General features: G+C 47.6%; 1 protein-coding gene across 1 annotated transcript in view; it reads right to left on the reverse strand.

Moving 5' to 3' along the window:
• The window catches only part of LOC142257368 (uncharacterized), a 560,365-nt gene that overhangs the window by 274,823 nt on the left and 265,957 nt on the right, over window positions 1-19,585 (reverse strand). The window contains exon 6 of the mRNA XM_075329457.1: window positions 366-443. Within this exon, the coding sequence (XP_075185572.1) occupies window positions 366-443 (78 nt within the window). The remainder of the gene's footprint in view (window positions 1-365; window positions 444-19,585) is intronic.

The raw sequence follows: 19,585 nt of genomic DNA on the forward strand, positions 1-19,585 counted from the left end.
ATGTGATGACATCAGAACCTCTCACCTCTCCGGTCATATCCTCTGTTATACCCATAGATAATGATGTAATGTGATGACATCAGAACCTCTCACCTCCCCGGTCATATCCTCTGTTATTCCCATAGATAATGATGTAATGTGATGACATCAGAACCTCTCACCTCCCCGGTCATATCCTCTGTTATCCCCATAGATAGTGATGTAATGTGATGAAATCAGAGCCTCTCACCTCCCCGGTCATATCCTCTGTTATCCCCATAGATAATGATGTAATGTGATGACATCAGAGCCTCTCACCTCCCCGGTCATATCCTCTGTTATCCCCATAGATAATGATGTAATGTGATGACATCAGAACCTCTCACCTCCCCAGTAAGATGGAAGATTATCTCCAGACTCAGGTTTAATATCTTCTCCATAATTTGGTCTTTCTCCTTATTCATCTTTTATTTCAATCAGGGAAAATCAAAAGAAAACGACAGAAGATCCTTTAATGTGAGGATGAGATGATGTTGAGAAAAATCAACTAAAAACACAAAAAAAATAACTGAAGAGAATAAGGGGAAATTATTTGAAAAGATAAAACAATGCAGATGTCGTCTTCCCTCTTTTCTGTCGGCGTTGACTGAATCCGATCTGAGGAGGAGACTGTGCAGGAGATCGGGCGACTCCAACACTTTATTCTTGGTCTTAAAATAGTCCAGTTTTTAGAGGAGTTACTCATAAACCGTGTCGCGCTCTCTCTCCCTCATGTGTAGTGCGGGGTCTGTCGCTCTCTCTCCTCCATGTGTAGTGCGGGGTCTGTCGCGCTCTCTCTCCGCCATGTGTAGTGCGGGGTCTGTCGCGCTCTCTCTCCCATGTGTAGTGCGGGGTCTGTCGATCTCTCTCCCCCATGTGTAGTGCGGGGTCTGTCGCGCTCTCTCTCTCCGCCATGTGTAGTGCGGGGTCTGTCGCTCTCTCTCCCTCATGTGTAGTGCGGGGTCTGTCGCTCTCTCTCCCTCATGTGTAGTGCGGGGTCTGTCGCTCTCTCTCCCCCATGTGTAGTGCGGGGTCTGTCGCTCTCTCTCGCTCATGTGTAGTGCGGGGTCTTTTGCTCTCTCTCCCTCATGTGTAGTGCGGTGTCTGTCACTCTCTCCCCATGTGTAGTGCGGGGTCTGTCGCTCTCTCCCCATGTGTAGTGCGGTGTCTGTCGCTCTCTCCCCATGTGTAGTGCGGGGTGCTGCCCTGGTTAGGGCAGGAGTCTGGGGCACACAGGGTCATGTCTATTAATATTGCAGGGTAAGAGCTCTACACCTGAAATTGATTTGCCGCTGTGGCTCCAATGTGAATGACCCGACCATATGAATCTACATTGATGGGGGAGACTTTTTGGCAGATGTCACTATTGGGATTTCATGAAAGGTTTTGTAATTTTTGTTGTTTTTTTTGTCTCCAGTAAACCAGGGGTAATTCTTATAAACCTGAGGTAGTGTCAATACCTACTAATAGGTCTCTATGATCCAGCTCTTACATGTGATTGTTGGGAGTAGTAAGTATAAGTGGTATTAACCCCATAGAAAGATCTGGGGTCACATTTAAAATTGTTTTCCCAAAAGAAAAGCGTACAGAAGAATATAACTGTAAGGCTATGTGCCCACGGGGAAAGTATCCTGTGGTTATATCCGCAGGAGCGCCCAGAAATCCGCAGCACATCTTTGTCTGTTTCAATGCTGCGGATGTGCTGCGGAATGTCCTGCGGATATGCTGCGGGCATTCTGCATTGAGGATACAGTACCATGGCTTCAGCACTGCATCCTCAACGCAGAACAAGTGCTGGAGTGATCGGGAGTTCATACTTACCTCCACCACAGCAGCACTTCACTTTCCCTGCGGCCGTGTCTGTCAGTGTCTTCACTGTGCAGGAGAAGGTAGGCTGGCCTGAACCAGTTCTGGCTGTCACATGACCGGAGCTCGTGCAGGCCCCGCCCACCTCCTCCTTCCTGCTCCTGGCTCCATACCGTCCTCTGCACCGGAAGAAAGTGACTCGTGTGTCTGCTATCAAGGCAGGTAAGCCTCTATCTCCATAGTGGAGAGACGGGATTTCCACAGGTAAATCCGCAGGAATAATTGACATGCAGTTATGTGCGGTTGCGGGACATCCGCAGCATGGACACAGCACTCCCCATGTCCCATAGGGTAACATGGGGAGTGTCTGTACTTGCTGAAACCTGCGGATTTATCTGGAAAATCCACATAAATCCGCAGGCTTTCAGCGGCAAAATCCGCAGGAGCAAGCTCCCATGGGCACATAGCCTTAGGGTCACTACCTCGTCATTTCTGAGACCCTCTGTTATTAAATGGAGAATGAATATATGAATATACGCCGCTGGTGTTATAGTAAACAGATCCCCTGATTGTAATGAATGGCATTTAACACGTGGAGTGAGGGGTTTATCAGGAGGAATATTTGAACAAAATTTGATATATAATATATATATATATATATATATATATATACACACATATATATACACACGTACACACACATAAAATTAACAGACCAAAAGTTTGGACACACCTTCTCATTCAAAGAGTTTTCTTTATTTTCATGACTGAAAACTGTAGATTCACATTGAAGGCATCAAAACTATGAATTAACACATGTGGAATGAAATACTTAACAAAAAAGGGTGAAACAGCTGAAAATATGTCTTATATTCTAGGTTCTTCACAGTAGCCACCTTTTGCTTTGATTATTGCTTTGCGCACTCTTGGTATTCTCTTGATGAGCTTCAAGAGGTAGTCAGCGGAAATGGTTTTCACTTCACAGGTGCGCCCTGTCAGGTTTAATAAGTGGGATTTCTTGCCTTATAATGGGGTTGGGATCATCAGTTGTGTTCTGCTGAAGTCTGGTGGATACACAGCTGATAGTCCTACTGAATAGACTGTTAGAATTTGTATTATGGTAAGAAAAAAGCAGCTAAGTAAAGAAAAACAATTGGCCATCATTACTTTAAGAAATGAAGGTCAGTCAGTCCGAAAAATTGGGAACACTTTGCAAGTGTCCTAAAGTGCAGTGGCAAAAAACATCAAACGCTACAAAGAAACTGGCTCACATGAGGACCGCCCCAGGAAAGGAAGCCCAAGAGTCACCTCTGCTGCGGAGGATAAGTTTATCCGAGTCACCAGCCTCAGAAATCTCAGGTTAACAGCAGCTCAAATTAGAGACCAGGTCAATGCCACAGAGTTCTAGCAGCAGACATATCTCTAGAACAACTGTTAAGAGGAGACTTTGTGCAGCAGGCCTTAATGGTAAAATAGCTGCTAGGAAACCACTGCTAAGGACAGGCAACAAGCAGAAGAGACTTGTTTGGGCTAAAGAACACAGGGAATGGACATTAGACCAGTGGAAATCTGTGCTTTGGTCTAATGAGTCCAAATTTGAGATCTTTGGATCCAACCACCATTTCTTTGTGTGACGCAGAAAAGGTGAACGGATGGACTCTACATGCCTGGTTCTCACCATGAAGCATGGAGGAGGTGTGATGGTGTGGGGGTGCTTTGCTGGTGACACTGTTGGGGATTTATTCAAAATTGAAGGCATACTGAAACAGCATGGCTACCACAGCATCTTGCAGCGGCATGCTATTCCATCCAATTTGCGTTTAGTTGGACCATCATTTATTTTTCAACAGGACAATGACCCCAAACACACCTCCAGGCTGTGTAAGGTCTATTTGACTAAGAAGGAGAGTGATGGGGTGCTACGCCAGATGACCTGGTCTCCACAGTCACCAGACCTGAACCCAATTGAGATAGTTTGGGGTGAGCTGGACCGCAGAGTGAAGGCAGAAGGGCCAACAAGTGCTAAGCATCTCTGGGAACTCTTTCAAGACTGTTGGAAGACCATTTCTGGTGACTACCTCTTGAAGCTCAGCAAGAGAATGGCAAGAGTGTTCAAAGTAGTAATCAAAGCAAAAAGGTGGCTACTTTGAAGAACCTAGATTATAAGATATTTTCAGTTGTTTCTCACTTTTTTGTTAAGTATTTCATTCCACATGTGTTAACTCATAGTTTTGATGCCTTCAATGTGAATCTACAATTTTTAAAGTAATGAAAATAAAGAAAACTCTTTGAATGAGAAGGTGTGTCCAAACCTTTGGTCTGTACTGTATTATATACTTGCCTTATGCTGTCTGTCTTGCTCCAAATTGACGTCATTACAGTGACAACCGTTGCCACACCACGCGCTGAAGAGCCTGCGAACAACGGCTCAGCTAACTGAACAGCACGAATTACGGGCCGACAGGACGACACCCGACACTTTTCCCAGCACCCACACGGAGCCCCGCGGTGAGTGCTGCAACCCCGGGAGCCCACACTGGCAACCCAGCCGACACATACCCACCGCTCGCCTCCGCTTCCTGGACACATTACCCCGCTCGGCTCCAATTCCCCCCGCACTCTGCCCTCCGCATATATACACTGAACACACACACACACACCTGGATAGTCACCTGTCCCCAGCCATGCAGTCCCCAGCACTGACGTCCTCAGCGCCATGGCCCCGCTCGGCTCCACCACCCCCGCACTCCGCCCCCGCACACATTACCCAGCAGGATGGGGGCACATGTCAAGATGGTGGCTGCACCACGATGGGGGCACATACCAGCATTGGGCCACATCACAGCAACAGCATATTTTGACTTAACTTTACACTGTTCACGGCCTTCTTTCATTACAAGCCATGGACATCATTTAACATTAAACTCATCTATTAAAACTGTTCCTTGTGTTGTTTGTCATTTTAAAGCCAATAAACAATTATGTTCAATCTATTTTTATTGTAAACATATTATATTGCACATATACAGCATGTAAAACTGAATGACTGACATCTCAAACTATGTCAATTTATAAATTGCATAGTAAGGAAATCAGGTTTTCTCAATCTTTCTCCTTTTGACCGAGTAATGAACACTTTTCATCGATAAACCTCAATAAACATCTTCAGATTGGATTCCAACAAGAACCCAGGAAAAGGAAAGAAGAAGAGAAAAAACAAAAAAGGGAGAGGGGAGGAAAATTAGAGGGGGAAGTGTGTGTGTGTGTGTGTGGGGGGGGTAGGTAGCAGTGTGAGTAAGCTAGGAAGACAAAGGAAGACACACAAGGGAAAGGGGTGGGTAATTTGATTAGGTTGGGGGGGGCCTCCCTCTGTAATCTGAGAATCAGGTGATACTACATTCTTGTCCGGTTCATCCCTGTCCATGCTTTACTCCACCAATCTAATAAGATGTCATGCCTCCATCAAAACAGTTTAACAAAATCTGAAGAATCTTTAAATAGGATCCATTCTCCCCAGGTCCTGCAAAATTTATCTCTAGTACCCGCAATGTCAGCACAGAGCTCCTCCATCCTATATATGTTTGCCATTTCAGAGTACCACTCCGAGATAGGAAGGATCGTGGAGGACTTCCAGTCCCTAGGTATGACGGAGCGCGCCGCCGCCAGGCAGAAGCGGAGTATGTCTCTATTATGATAAGCGATTGAGTGCGGTAACAGAGAGGAGGACTATCTTGGGGCAGTTCTCCACTGTCTTCCCAGTTATAAGCTGATAATTAGCAAGGACCTTTCTCCAAAACTGTTTTATTCCATCACACTCCCACCAGATATGCGTCATTGTACCGACGTCTTGCCCACATCTCCAGCACATCGCAGACACTGAAGGGAATATGATATAGAAAAAGGAGCCAGCACGATCTGAAATTGGCATGCATCATATAAAAAGTGAAAATTCACAGATTTATTCCAACTGTACTATAATAAAAAAAATGAGATTACGTATTTCATGTGCCATGCGGCCTCCTAGATAAAGTTAAAAACAGAACCATAATGGAGCACACATACCTGTAACCTGTATATAGCCACTTCCATGTTGCAAAGAAGGGAATTTTGTTTACTTACCGTAAATTCCTTTTCTTCTAGCTCCTATTGGGAGACCCAGACCATTGGGTGTCTAGCTTCTGCCTCCGGAGGCCACACAAAGTATTACACTTTAAAAAGTGTAACCCCTCCCCTCTGCCTATACACCCTCCCGTGGATCACGGGCTCCTCAGTTTTGGTGCAAAAGCAGGAAGGAGAAGACTTATGAATTGGTCTAGGGTAAATTCAATCCGAAGGATGTTCGGAGAACTGAACCATGAACCAAAAGAACAATTCAACATGAACAACATGTGTACACAAAAGAACAACCAGCCCGAAGGGAACAGGGGCGGGTGCTGGGTCTCCCAATAGGAGCTAGAAGAAAAGGAATTTACGGTAAGTAAACAAAATTCCCTTCTTCTTTGTCGCTCCATTGGGAGACCCAGACAATTGGGACGTCCAAAAGCAGTCCCTGGGTGGGTAAAAGAATACCTCAATAAAAAGAGCCAAAACGGCCCTCCTCTTACAGGTGGGCAACCGCCGCCTGAAGGACTCGCCTACCTAGACTGGCATCTGCCGAAGCATAGGTATGCACTTGATAGTGTTTCGTGAAAGTGTGCAGACTAGACCACGTAGCTGCCTGACACACCTGCTGAGCCGTAGCCCGGTGCCGCAATGCCCAGGACGCACCCACGGCTCTGGTAGAATGGGCTTTCAGCCCTGAAGGAAGCGGAAGCCCAGAAGAACGGTAGGCTTCAAGAATCGGTTCCTTGATCCACCGAGCCAAGGTTGACTTGGAAGCCTGCGAACCCTTACGCTGGCCAGCGACAAGGACAAAGAGCGCATCTGAACGACGCAGGGGCGCCGTGCGAGACACGTAGAGCCGGAGTGCTCTCACCAGATCCAAAGAGTGCAAATCCTTTTCACATTGGTGAATTGGATTAGGGCAAAATTAAGGTAAGGAGATATCCTGATTGAGATGAAAAGGGGATACCACCTTAGGGAGAAATTCCGGAACCGGACGCAGAACCACCTTATCCTGGTGAAACACCAGGAAGGGGGCTTTGCATGATAGCGCTGCAAGCTCAGACACTCTCCGGAGTGATGTAATTGCCACTAGAAAGGCCACCTTTTGCGAAAGACGTGATAAAGAGACATCCCGCAGCGGCTCGAAAGGTGGTTTCTGAAGAGCCGTTAGCACCCTGTTAAGATCCCAGGGTTCCAGCGGACGCTTGTAAGGTGGGACTATGTGGCAAACTCCCTGCAGGAGCGCGCGGACCTGCGGAAGCCTGGCTATACGCTTTTGAAAAAATACGGAGAGCGCCGATACTTGGCCCTTGAGAGAGCCGAGTGACAAACCCTTGTCCATTCCGGATTGGAGGAATGAAAGAAAAGTGGGTAAGGCAAACGGCCATGGAGAGAAACCGTTATCAGAGCACCAGGATAAGAAGATTTGCCAAGACCTGTAATAGATCTTGGCGGACGTTGGCTTCCTGGCCTGTCTCATGGTGGCAATGACATCCTGAGATAACCCTGAAGACGCTAGGAGCCAGGACTCAATGGCCACACAGTCAGGTTGAGGGCCACAGAATTCAGATGGAAAAATGGCCCTTGTGACAGCAAGTCTGGGCGGTCTGGAAGCGCCCACGGCTGACCCACAGTGAGATGCCACAGATCCGGGTACCACGACCGCCTCGGCCAGTCTGGAGCGACGAGAATGGCGCGACGGCAGTCGGACCTGATCTTGCGTAACACTCTGGGCAGCATCGCCAGAGGAGGAAACACATAAGGCAGTCGGAACTGGGACCAGTCGTGAACTAACGCGTCCGCCGCCAGAGGTCTGCGATCCTGAGACCGTGCCATGAATGCCGGGACTTTGTTGTTGTGCCGTGACGCCATGAGATCGACGTCCGGCGTTCCCCAGCGGCGACAGATCTCTCGAAACACTTCTGGGTGCAGAGACCATTCCCCCGCATCCATGCCCTGACGACTGAGAAAATCTGCTTTCCAGTTTTCTACGCCCGGGATGTGAACTGTGGAGATGGTGGAGGCTGTGGCTTCCACCCACTGCAGAATCCGCCGGACTTCCTGGAAGGCTTGACGACTGCGAGTGCCGCCTTGGTGGTTGATGTATGCGACGGCAGTGGCATTGTCCGACTGGATACAGATCTGCCTGCCCTCCAGCCACCGCTGAAAAGCCAATAGGGCTAGATACACTGCCCTTATTTCCAGAATATTGATCTGAAGGGAAGACTCTAACGGAGTCCAGGTTCCCTGAGCCCTGTGGTGGAGAAAAACCGCTCCCCACCCTGACAGGCTCGCGTCCGTGGTGACCACAGCCCAGGTTGGGGGTAGGAAGGATTTTCCCTGCGATAGAGAATTGGGAAGGAGCCACCACTGAAGTGACGTCTTGGTTGCATGGGAAAGAGAGACGTTCCTGTCGAGGGAAGCCGACCTCCTGTCCCATTTGCGGAGAATGTCCCATTGGAGCTGCTGTAGATGGAATTGCACGAACGGCACTGCCTCCATCGCTGCCACCATCTTCCCCAGGAAGTGCATGAGGCGCCTTAAGGGGTGTGACTGACTCCGAAGAAGTGATTGCACCCCTGCTTGCAGAGAAAGCTGTTTGTCCCGCGGTAGCTTGACTACCGCTGACTGTGTATGAAACTCCATCCCGAGGTAAGTCAGTGATTGGGTCGGTGTCAACTTGGATTTTGGGAAGTTGATGATCCACCCGAACTGCTGGAGAGTCGCCAGAGCGACTGTAAGGCTGTGTTGACACGCTACCCGAGAAGGGGCCCTGACTAGGAGATCGTCTAGGTAGGGAATCACCGAGTGGCCCTGAGAGTGTAGGACCGCCACGACGGATGCCATGACTTTGGTGAAAACCCGTGGGGCTGTCGCCAGGCCGAAAGGCAATGCCACGAACTGAAGGTGTTCGTCCCTGATGGCGAAACGCAAGAAGCGTTGATGTTCGGGTGCGATCGGCACGTGGAGATAAGCATCTTTGATGTCGATCGATGCTAGGAAGTCTCCTTGTGACATCGAGGCGATGACCGAGCGGAGAGATTCCATCCGAAACCGTCTGGTTCTCACATGTCTGTTGAGCAGTTTGAGGTCCAGAACAGGACGGAATGATCCGTCCTTTTTTGGCACCACGAACAAGTTGGAGTAAAAGCCGCGACCACGTTCCTGAAGGGGAACGGGGGTCACAACTCCTTCTGTCTTCAGAGCGTCCACCGCCTGAAAAAGTGCGTCGGCCTGAGCGGGGGGCGGAGAGGTTCTGAAGAAACGAGCCGCAGGACGGGAGCTGAACTCTATCCTGTAACCGTGAGACAGAATGTCTCTCACCCATCGGTCTTGAACATGTGGCCACCAGGCGTCGCCAAAGCGGGAGAGCCTGCCACCGACCGAGGATGCGGTTAGGGGATGCCGAGAGTCATGAGGAGGCCGCCTTGGAGGCAGTGCCTCCTGCGGCCTTTTGGGGACGTGACTTGGACCGCCACACATAGGAGTTCCTCTGGCCTTTCTCCTGCCTGCTGGACGAAGAGGATTGGGGCTTGGCGGAGGGACGAAAGGACCGAAACCTCGATTGTATTTTCCGTTGTTGAGGTCTCTTAGGTCTGGACTGGGGTAAGGAGGAGTCCTTTCCCTTGGATTCCTTAATAATCTCATCCAATCGTTCTCCAAACAAGCGTTCGCCAGAAAACGGCAAACCGGTTAAGAACCTCTTGGAGGCCGAGTCTGCCTTCCATTCGCGCAGCCACATGGCCCTGCGGACTGCCACAGAGTTAGCGGATGCCACAGCTGTACGGCTAGCCGAGTCTAGGACTGCGTTCATGGCGTAGGAAGAAAAAGCTGACGCTTGAGAAGTCAAAGACTCAACTTGCGGAGCAGAATTACGTGTGACAGCATTAATCTCAGTCAGACAAGATGAGATAGCTTGGAGTGCCCACACGGCTGCAAAGGCCGGGGCAAAAGACGCGCCCATGGCCTTATAGATGGACTTCACCAGGAGCTCTATCTGCCTGTCAGTGGCATCCTTTAGCGATGAGCCATCTGCCACCGATACCACAGATCTAGCCGCCAATCTAGAGACTGGAGGATCCACCTTGGGACATTGAGCCCACCCCTTAACGACTTCAGCGGGGAAGGGGTAACGCGTGTCAGTGAGGTAGTAAAGCGCTTGTCCGGAACCGCTCTGGGCTTCTGGACAGCGTCTCTGAAGTTAGAGTGATCGAAGAACGCACTACGTGTACGTTTGGGGAACCGAAACTGGTGTTTCTCCTGCTGAGACGCCGACTCCTCTACAGTAGGAGGCGGGGGAGAGAGATCCAACACCTGGTTGATGGACGAGATAAGATCATTCACTAATGCGTCCCCCTCAGGTGTATCAAGGTTAAGGGCGACATCAGGGTCAGAACCCTGAGCTGCGACGTCCGCCTCGTCCTCCAAAGAGTCCTCAAGCTGGGAACCCGAGCAGCGTGAAGAAGTCGGGGAAGATTCCCAGCGAGCCCGCTTAGCCTGTCTAGGACTGTGCTCCTGGCAGGAGTCCTCCGCGTGGGACCTAGGTCCCAACCTGGGAGCTCGCTGCGGCTCGGACTGAGAGGGGCCTGGAGGTGACGATCCAACAGGGGCCGGGGCCTGTGTAAGGACCGGTCTGGACTGCAAAGCTTCTAGCAGCTTGGCAGACCACTTGTCCATAGACTGAGCCATGGATTGTGAAAGTGACTCAGAGAGTTTCTCAGCAAAAGAGGAGAACTCTGTCCCTGCCGCCTGGACAGGGGGAGCAGGGGGGTCTACATGAGCCGAGGGGTCCACTAGTGACCGAGGCTCCGGCTGAGCAAGTGAAACAGGGATCGAGCATTGCTCACAGTGAGGGTAGGTGGAACCCGCAGGTAACATAGCCCCACAAGAGGTACAGGCCGCAAAAAACCCCTGTGCCTTAACAGCTTTGCTCCTTGTGGACGACATGCTGATGTCTCCTAGGAGAATGATCACTGAGGGTATATGGGCAAAAACAGGGTATACAGCCCGACCGAACAGAAATATATATATAAATACGTATCTATTCCGGCACCCTAGGGGGGACCAGCACCGGGTGACCGGTGTGGCTTACCGACCGCTAACAAGCGGAGTGTGTGCCTCCAGATTCCCAGCCTTAGGTCCCCCGGAGCTGCAGAGCTGTTCCTGAGAATCCTCCACCGGCAGAATGCCCAAAAAATGGCTGCCGGAGATCTCAGGGGAGGAGTGGAGCCGTGGGCGGCGCCAGGAAAGTGCGGGAATCTGGGGTCCCCACAGTGATCAGTGAGGGGGGAGGAAACATGCAGGATGCTCCAGCCCTCACATCCGACGTCAGGTCCCCTTACCTCTGACAGGCAGGCCCGGGGGCGGGATTTTTGCGACTAGGCCGCGATGAAGCCGGGGACTAAATTTGAGACCGCGTCCGACAAGCAGGCATGGTCGGCGCGGAAGTCCGCCGGTCTTCTCAATTCAGCAGCTGCCGCAGCGTCCGGGAAGGAGGTGCGCTCCTGCACAGTCCCCAATGGGGACACAGAGTACCTTAGAGTTGCAGGGCCCGGTCCCTGAGGTTGAATAGACTCCGGTCCGGCAGATTCCCACAGGGGCTGCGGAGGGAGCACGGTCCCAGCAAATGGATGACCGTTCAGGATCCCACTTCTCCCAGAGCCGCTAAGGGATGGTGAAGGAGACGGCATGAGGCTCCGGCCTTTGTACCCGCAATGGGTACCTCAACCTTAACAACACCGCCGACGTAGTGGGGTGAGAAGGGAACATGCCGGGGGCCCCGTGGGGGCCCTCTTTTCTTCCAACCGACATAACTAATATGAGAATGCATGAGTGGATGTGTGCCTCCTTCCACACAAAGCATAAAACTGAGGAGCCCGTGATCCACGGGAGGGTGTATAGGCAGAGGGGAGGGGTTACACTTTTTAAAGTGTAATACTTTGTGTGGCCTCCGGAGGCAGAAGCTATACACCCAATTGTCTGGGTCTCCCAATGGAGCGACAAAGAAAAAGGCAATTGTGGATAGAGATGAGCCCAGGTCCCAGCATGTGGGAGCAAGCTCTACACATACCAGGACTATATCAGAACTGACCCTCCCAGTGCCAGACAGCAACCATTGATAAAGGCGGACCAGATCCAAGAATGGTACTTAATTAGCATTGCCTGTGGAAAGGGGTGAGGCCTGATCTTGGTTTGCAATATATTCCTCCTGTTGGTAGCTGTACACATTCAGTTGCCTCACCCCTTTCCACAGGCATTGCTAATTAAGCACCATACTTGGATCTGGTCCGCCTTTATCAATGGTTGCTATCTGGCACTGGGAGGGTCAGTTCTGATATAGTCCTGGTATGTGTAGAGCTTGCTCCACATGCTGGGACCTGGGCTGGCCTCTATCCACAATTGCCTCTTTTGCAACATAGAAGCGGTTATATATACAGGTTACAGGTATGTGTGCTCCATTATGGTTCTGCTTTTAACTTTATCTAGGAGGCCGCATGGCACATGAAATACAGAATATAGAGTAGGACCCCCCTATTGAGATTTGCCGTGACGTTGGCAGGGGTGGCTCAAAGAATTGATCAATTATTTGCTAAAAATCTCATTTATATTACAGTACAGTTGGAATAAATCTGTGAATTTGCACTTTTTATATGATGCATGCCATTTTCAGATCGTGCTGGCTCCCCTCTCTCTCAGGGAATATGATATGTAGTTTAGACGGAAACTGGTACCAACGTTTCAAAATCTTATTTTTTTTTTCCCCTGCAGAGCACGTGACTGACAATTTATGAGTAAATAAGAAACATTTCTTCCACTCATCGGGTGAGAAATGTTGCTTCAGCTCCTTTTCCCAAGCAAATTGGTAGCCTCGTTTGCCTGAGACCCCAACTCTGATAAGAATACCGTGCAGAAGGGAGACTGTTCAGGTGGGACGTTTTTAGTAAACAGTTCTTCAAAGGCACTACAAGTGCCCCAAACTTGACCGACGGATCTCCCCGGAGAGGCAAATGCCCGTAGTTGGAGGAACTCCAACCATTGTGAACTTCTAGACGGAAGTTGTGTCCGAAAGGTTTGGAATGAGGGTAACTTACCATCAATCAGTATGTGCCCCAAGCATATGTCTTCCTCCGCCCTCCAGCCGAAGTAGTTTCTCTGTTTATATCCAAGGCGAAATGATGGAGTATAAAATAAGGAAGCAAGGGGATTAACGGGCTGTGAGGGGGACATTTTTTTGGATACTATGTGACTAACTCTGAGCGTTTCTTTGATAAAGTCTGAAAGCAGCCCCACGCTAGGAAGGTCTGAAGGAGGTATCCAAGGAAGGTGTTTGATAGGGATCTCCAGTCCTTCTTGCTCTACCCGGATCTATTGCTTAGAGTCACTGTTGAAATGCCAGTCTAATATACGGGTCAAAGCTGCAGTCTGCATGTAGACCCTCAAGTTAGGAAGGCCCACTCCTCCACATTCCTTTGGAAGAGTTAGAGTGCGTAAGTTCATTCTAGGTTTAATTTTGCCCCATAGGAAATCGGATAATAGCAGATTGAAGGGTACGAAAAAAACTACTGGGAGGAGAAAAGGGGATGGTTTGAAAGTAGTACAAAAAGCGTGGCAGGATATCCATTTTAAGGACATTCATCCTGCCCATCCAAGACAATTTCAGTCCCCCGTAAGACTTTAGATTTTTGATTGTACCTTCTAGTAGTGGTAAGTGATTAAGTGTATATAGTTTGGAGAGATCCGCTGGGATTGAAATACACAAATATTTAATGGATGAAGGTCTCCATTTGAATGGGAAGTTAGACATTGCCCGGGAAACTTCCGTTTGGGTCAAAGAAATGTTTAAGGCTTCTGATTTTGAAAGATTAACTTTAAAGTTACTAAGGAGGCCGAATCGTTCAAATTCCAACATTATAGACGGGATCGATATATGAGGTTGAGAGATGTATAACAGGAGATCATCTGCATATAATGCGATTTTATGATGGGCATCCCTGATCTTGAGTCCCTTGATGTTACTATTCCCCCTGAGAGTGTTAGCCAAGTGTTCCATGATGACTACATATAAAAGCGGGGATAAGGGGCAGCCCTGTCTGGTCCCGTTTTATATAGCAAAGGAGGAGGATAAAGCCCCATTAACCCTGACCTTAGCGGTTGGGCTATCATATAAAGCGCCAATTTTCTGTATAAATCGGGGTCCCAGTCCCAACTGACCCAATGCTGCCCTCAGAAAGCGCCAATGGACTCTGTCAAAGGCTTTCTCAGCATTGATGGCTAGGAGAGCCAGCGGGATTGAATTGCTTTTAGCTTTAGCAATAAGAGACAAAGTTTTAATTGTATTGTCTCTTGCTTCACGGCCTTTGACAAACCCCACCTGGTCTGTGTTAATGACGGAGGGCAGAAAAGGGGACAATCTATCAGCCAAAATCTTAGAGTAAAGTTTTAGCTCCACGTTCAATAATAAGATAGGGCGATAGTTTGCAGCTAATAATGGGTCTTTCCCCGGTTTAGGGATCACGCTAATGTGTGCTTCCAGAGACTGAGGGGTTAGCCTTGTGTCTTCATTGATAGAATGAAATGTTTTGGCCATTATCGGGGCTAATTGGTCCTTAAGCAATTTGTAAAAAGCCGGGGTGAACCCGTCAGGGCCAGGGGATTTACCTGAGGGAGTAATTTGAATTGCGTTACAGATTTCGGATTCCGATATATCCTCTTCTAGGGTCTCTATAACATTGCTATCTAGGGAGGGCAAGGCTGTCTCTTGCATATATCTCCCGATTTTATCTGCCAGGTCAGTGGGTGGAAGCTCCACATACTGACCTTTAATATTATATAGGTCTTCATAGTAGGACCGAAAGACCTCCAGGATCCCTGTTGGATCATATGATTTTTTTTTTGTCTCCTTTGGTGTTGATGCATGGAATATATGAAGTGTTGGCCCGGGGATGTAAAAGTCGTGCCACAGGACAACCACATTTGTCAGATGAATTATAATAACATTTTTTGACTCTCTCTATGGCAGAGAAATTTCTGGTCCAATAGGGTTTTTAAGAAAGTTCGTTTAAGGACGAGTTCAGCCAGAACTGTGGGGGTACGTGTCAGTTTATGTGTATTTTCCAACTCATGGATCTGTGTTAACAAGTTATCAATCTCTTCAGCTCTTTCCCTCTTGATCCTAGAGCCATGCTTAATCAGTATTCCACGTAAGACACATTTCAAGGTCTCCCATTGGGTAGGCTGAGAAGTTGGGTCAGACCTATGGACTTGCGTAAAGGAGTCGATTGAATCCCTCAACTCCGTTAGGCAGAGATTGTCTTTGAGTAAGTTGTTGTTTAACCTCCAGGTCCATGAGCGTTGGGGGAGGGAGGGTACCTGAAGGGATAGGTAGACTGGGGCATGGTCGGACCAAAAAATGTCCCCCATCTCTGCAGTGGGATGCCAGGCCAGTGCTCCGTGGCTTACCAGAAAAAGGTCTAACCTGCTGTTTGAGTTGTGTGGTGGGGTATAGTCTGTGTAGTCCTTACCTTGAGGGTTTAGGGGTCTCCATACATCAATCAGTCGGAGGGCGTGAAAAGTCCGCTTCAGGGCACGAAGTTCCTTAGTGCGGACATTGCTCCCATCCAGAAGAGGAGTCCATGGCTGGGTCTAGAGTAAAATTGAAGTCACCGCCAACCACCAATATCCCCTCTGCAAAATCAGATAGCTGCGTCAGAAGGGCTCTACAGGTAGAGATCTGATTAGTGTTAGGTAGGTACCAGTTTGCGATTGTAAACAACGAAATTGCGACCTTCAGTTTAAGAAATATATAACGACCCTGCTCGTCTATACAGGAGTCGACTATGGTGTGCAATTGATACTCCTTTAGATCTGGCCTCTGGGTTAACGCTGTGAAACCATACTGAATAAAACCTCTCTCGTAGTATGGGTACATGATCTTTCTTGAAATGCGTCTCCTGTAGTAGAAGAATCAACCTTTTTTTTGTGCATAGAATACAGGACCTGTGAACGTTTTTGGGAATATTAAAACCCCGTATGTTAATCGAGCAAACATTGAGAGTAGTCATGTTGGTCCAAGGGCTTCAGAGGGCGTGATGGGATCCGGGAAAGGTAGGGGAAGGGAGACAAAGAGACGTGGTCAAAGATAGAGAAGAAGAGGAGGAGAGAGCGGGGAGAGAGAAGGAAAAAAAAATAAAAAGGGGGGGGGGGAGGGGAAAAAGGAGGTAAGATGTGCAAGATAATAGGATAGTCTACCAAGAGACAAAGAAGAAGGCACAAAAAGAAAAAGCACAGGTAAATCAATAATCAAGGGGTTAGTATAATCTACTCCTGCCCGCAGTGTGTAGACCCCCAGAGGGAAGTAGGCTTTCAACGGAGGTCTGCTCCTCCTGGGCCGACCCACGACCCAGTTTAAGAATTGTACAAAGTACGGAAAACTGAAGAAAATAACACACCTAGCTCCATCAATTCCTGAATAGCTTTAGTAAACATTTAAACCTCTAAACATTTAAACGTTTAGCCCTTTAAAGGATGTTTAGCCTAGGATAACTATCTGGGCATGTGAGATAATGAGATATATAAGGGCAAGGTTTTATCCCTAAAGCCATTTTACGTGGACCTTTAAAGACCATTCTTCACACCTAGCACCGGACATAAGCCTATATGGGAAAGAAACAATGAACTCAATAAACTGAGTCTCCAGATGAGGCAGGAGGGATAGACTCCTGCTCTCTTCTTCTCTGCGAGCCTTGATTCCTCCTACGTGCCCCATCCCGTTGTGGCAGGGGGACATTGGCCTCCATCCCAGAAATACCGTGAACATAAGGCCAGTCTGTAACCGGAATGTGTATAATAATTTGAATGGAAATTCCCACGAGTATAAGATATTCCTTTGTTGGAGGGCATCCAGGAGAGGCCTCAGGACTTTGCGTTTCTGTAGTGTATGACGGGATAAATCTGGCAACAGTTGGACTGGTGTATTTTTAAACAGAATGGAGTCCTTCTGTCGAGCCTTATTTAAGATCTCTTCTTTCTTTTTATATTTATGCACTCTGCAGATGACATCCTGGTGGTTGGAGCCTTCCACTGGTTTAGGGCCCAGGGATCTATGTGCCCTATCTAGTTCCAGACGAGAGTCTCGTGGGAGGCCTAATATGGAGTTGAATAGGCGCCGTAGAGATTCATCCAGATCTTGGGGGGCAAGAGACTCAGGGAGACCCCTTATCCTAATATTGTTAGGCCTACCCCTATTTTCTAAGTCATCCAGCAGATCTGTCAAATGCTCAATCTGAAGAGCTTGCGTAGACAGGGCCTGTGCTTGAGAAGCAAGTTGTGCTGAGATAGAAGCCGTGCAGGATTCAGACGTTGCCATGCATTCATTTAGCTGTTGCATCTCTCCTTTTATAGACGCTGACTCTGCTTTATATGAGGCCTCCAATCTGGTTATGTAATTTTCCATTTCTTCTCTAGCTGGTATGGATCTAATTCGTGCCTTGAGGTCATCCCATACACAGTCTTCCTGAGTATTCATTATTGTATCTCTATCTGTGAGGCTGTGTGGAGGAGATCTGAGAGCAACAGGAGTTGTGCCTCTTTCTGGGGAGGAAGGGGTCTCTTGTAATAAGACACTGTCTGACACACAGTCATATGAAAAAGTTTGGGCATCCCTATTAATGTTAACCTTTTTTCTTCATAACAATTTGGGTTTTTGCAACAGCTATTTCAGTTTCATATATCTAATAACTGATGGACAGTAATATTTCTAGATTGAAATGAGGTTTATTGTACAAACAGAAAATGTGCAATCCGCATTTAAACAAAATTTGACAGATGCAAAAGTATGGGCACCTCAACATAAAAGTGACATTAATATTTTGTAGATCCTCCTTTTGCAAAAATAACAGCCTCTAGTCGCTTCCTGTAGCTTTTAATGAGTTCCTGGATGAAGGTAGATTTGACCATTCCGGTTTACAAAACAATTCCAGTTCAGTTAAGTTTGATGGTCGCCGAGCATGAACAGCACGCTTCAAATCATCCCACAGATGTTCAATGATATTCAGGTCTGGGGACTGGGATGGCCGTTCCAGAACATTGTAATTGTTCCTCTGCATGAATGCCTGAGTAGATTTGGAATCGGTGTTTTGGGTCATTGTCTTGCTGAAATATCCATCCCCTGTGTAACTTCAACTTCGTCAGTGATTCTTGCACATTATTGTCAAGAATCTGCTGATACTGAGTTGAATCCATGCGACGCTCAACTGTAACAAGATTCCCGATGCCGGCATTGGCCACACAGCCCCAAAGCATGATGGAACCTCCACCAAATTTTACTGTGGGTAGCAAGTGCTTTTCTTGGAATGCCGTGTTTTTTTCCCTCCATGCATAACGCCTTTTTGTATGGCCAAACAACTCAATCTTTGTTTCATCAGTCCACAGGACCTCCTTCCAAAATGTAACTGGCTTGTCCAAATGTGCTTTTGCATACCTCAGGCGAATCTGTTTGTTGCAAGCTTGCAGAAACGCCTTCTTTCGCATCACTCTCCCATACAGCTTCTCCTTGTGCAAAGTGTGCTGTATTGTTGACCGATGCACAGTGACACCATCTGCAGCAAGATGATGCTGCAGGTCTTTGGAGGTGGTCTGTGGATTGTCCTTGACTGTTCTCACCATTCTTCTTCTCTGCCTTTCTGATATTTTTCTTGGCCTGCCACTTCTGGGCTTAACAAGAACTGTACCTGTGTTCTTCCATTTCCTTACTATGTTCCTCACAGTGGAAACTGACAGTTTAAATCTCTGAGACAACTTTTTGTATCCTTCCCCTGAACAACTATGTTGAATAATCTTTGTTTTCAGATCATTTGAGAGTTGTTTTGAGGAGTCCATGATGCCACTCCTCATAGGAGATTCAAATAGGAGAACTACTTGCAAGTGGCCACCTTAAATACCTTTTCTCATGATTGGATACACCTGCCTATGAAGTTCAAAGCTCAATGAGGTTACAAAATCAATTTAGTGCTTCAGTAAGTCAGTAAAAAGTAGTTAGGAGTGTTCACAACAATAAATTGATAAGGGTGCCCATACTTATGCACCTGTCAAATTTAGTTTAAATGCAGATTGCACATTTTCTGTTAGTACAATAAACCTCATTTCAATCCAGAAATATTACTCAGTCCATCAGTTATTAGATATATGAAACTGAAATAGCTGTTGCAAAAACCCAAATTGTTAAAAAGAAAAAAGGTTAACATTAATAGGGGTGCACAAACTTATTCATATGACATTATATATATATATATATAAAATGTGTGTGTTTTCCATCATTCTTCTTTGGGCTAGTTTCTGGCGCGGTAGACTTTAGTAGTTTCCAATTCTCTACATGTGCCAGTGCTAATTGTGTGTGTGTTTCTGGACATTAATTATACAGATCCTTTGCATCATATAATGGTGTGAGGCTCACATTATGGATTGTGCAGAAGTCATATAATTGTTATTGGTACTTTTTGCACAACCAATAGGTACATGGTTTCTGCTCGCTGATCTAAGGTTATTGACTATTTATCTGACCTATTGATGATGAAGAGTAATCTGTGTACATTTGGGTAGAGACTACAGCTGATCGAACGGCCGAAAACCCGGTACCGGCAGATCACTGCCAGATTTTAAA

This window comes from Anomaloglossus baeobatrachus, chromosome 1 (assembly GCF_048569485.1).
Source record: "Anomaloglossus baeobatrachus isolate aAnoBae1 chromosome 1, aAnoBae1.hap1, whole genome shotgun sequence".
Classification (NCBI taxonomy): Eukaryota; Metazoa; Chordata; class Amphibia; order Anura; family Aromobatidae; genus Anomaloglossus; species Anomaloglossus baeobatrachus.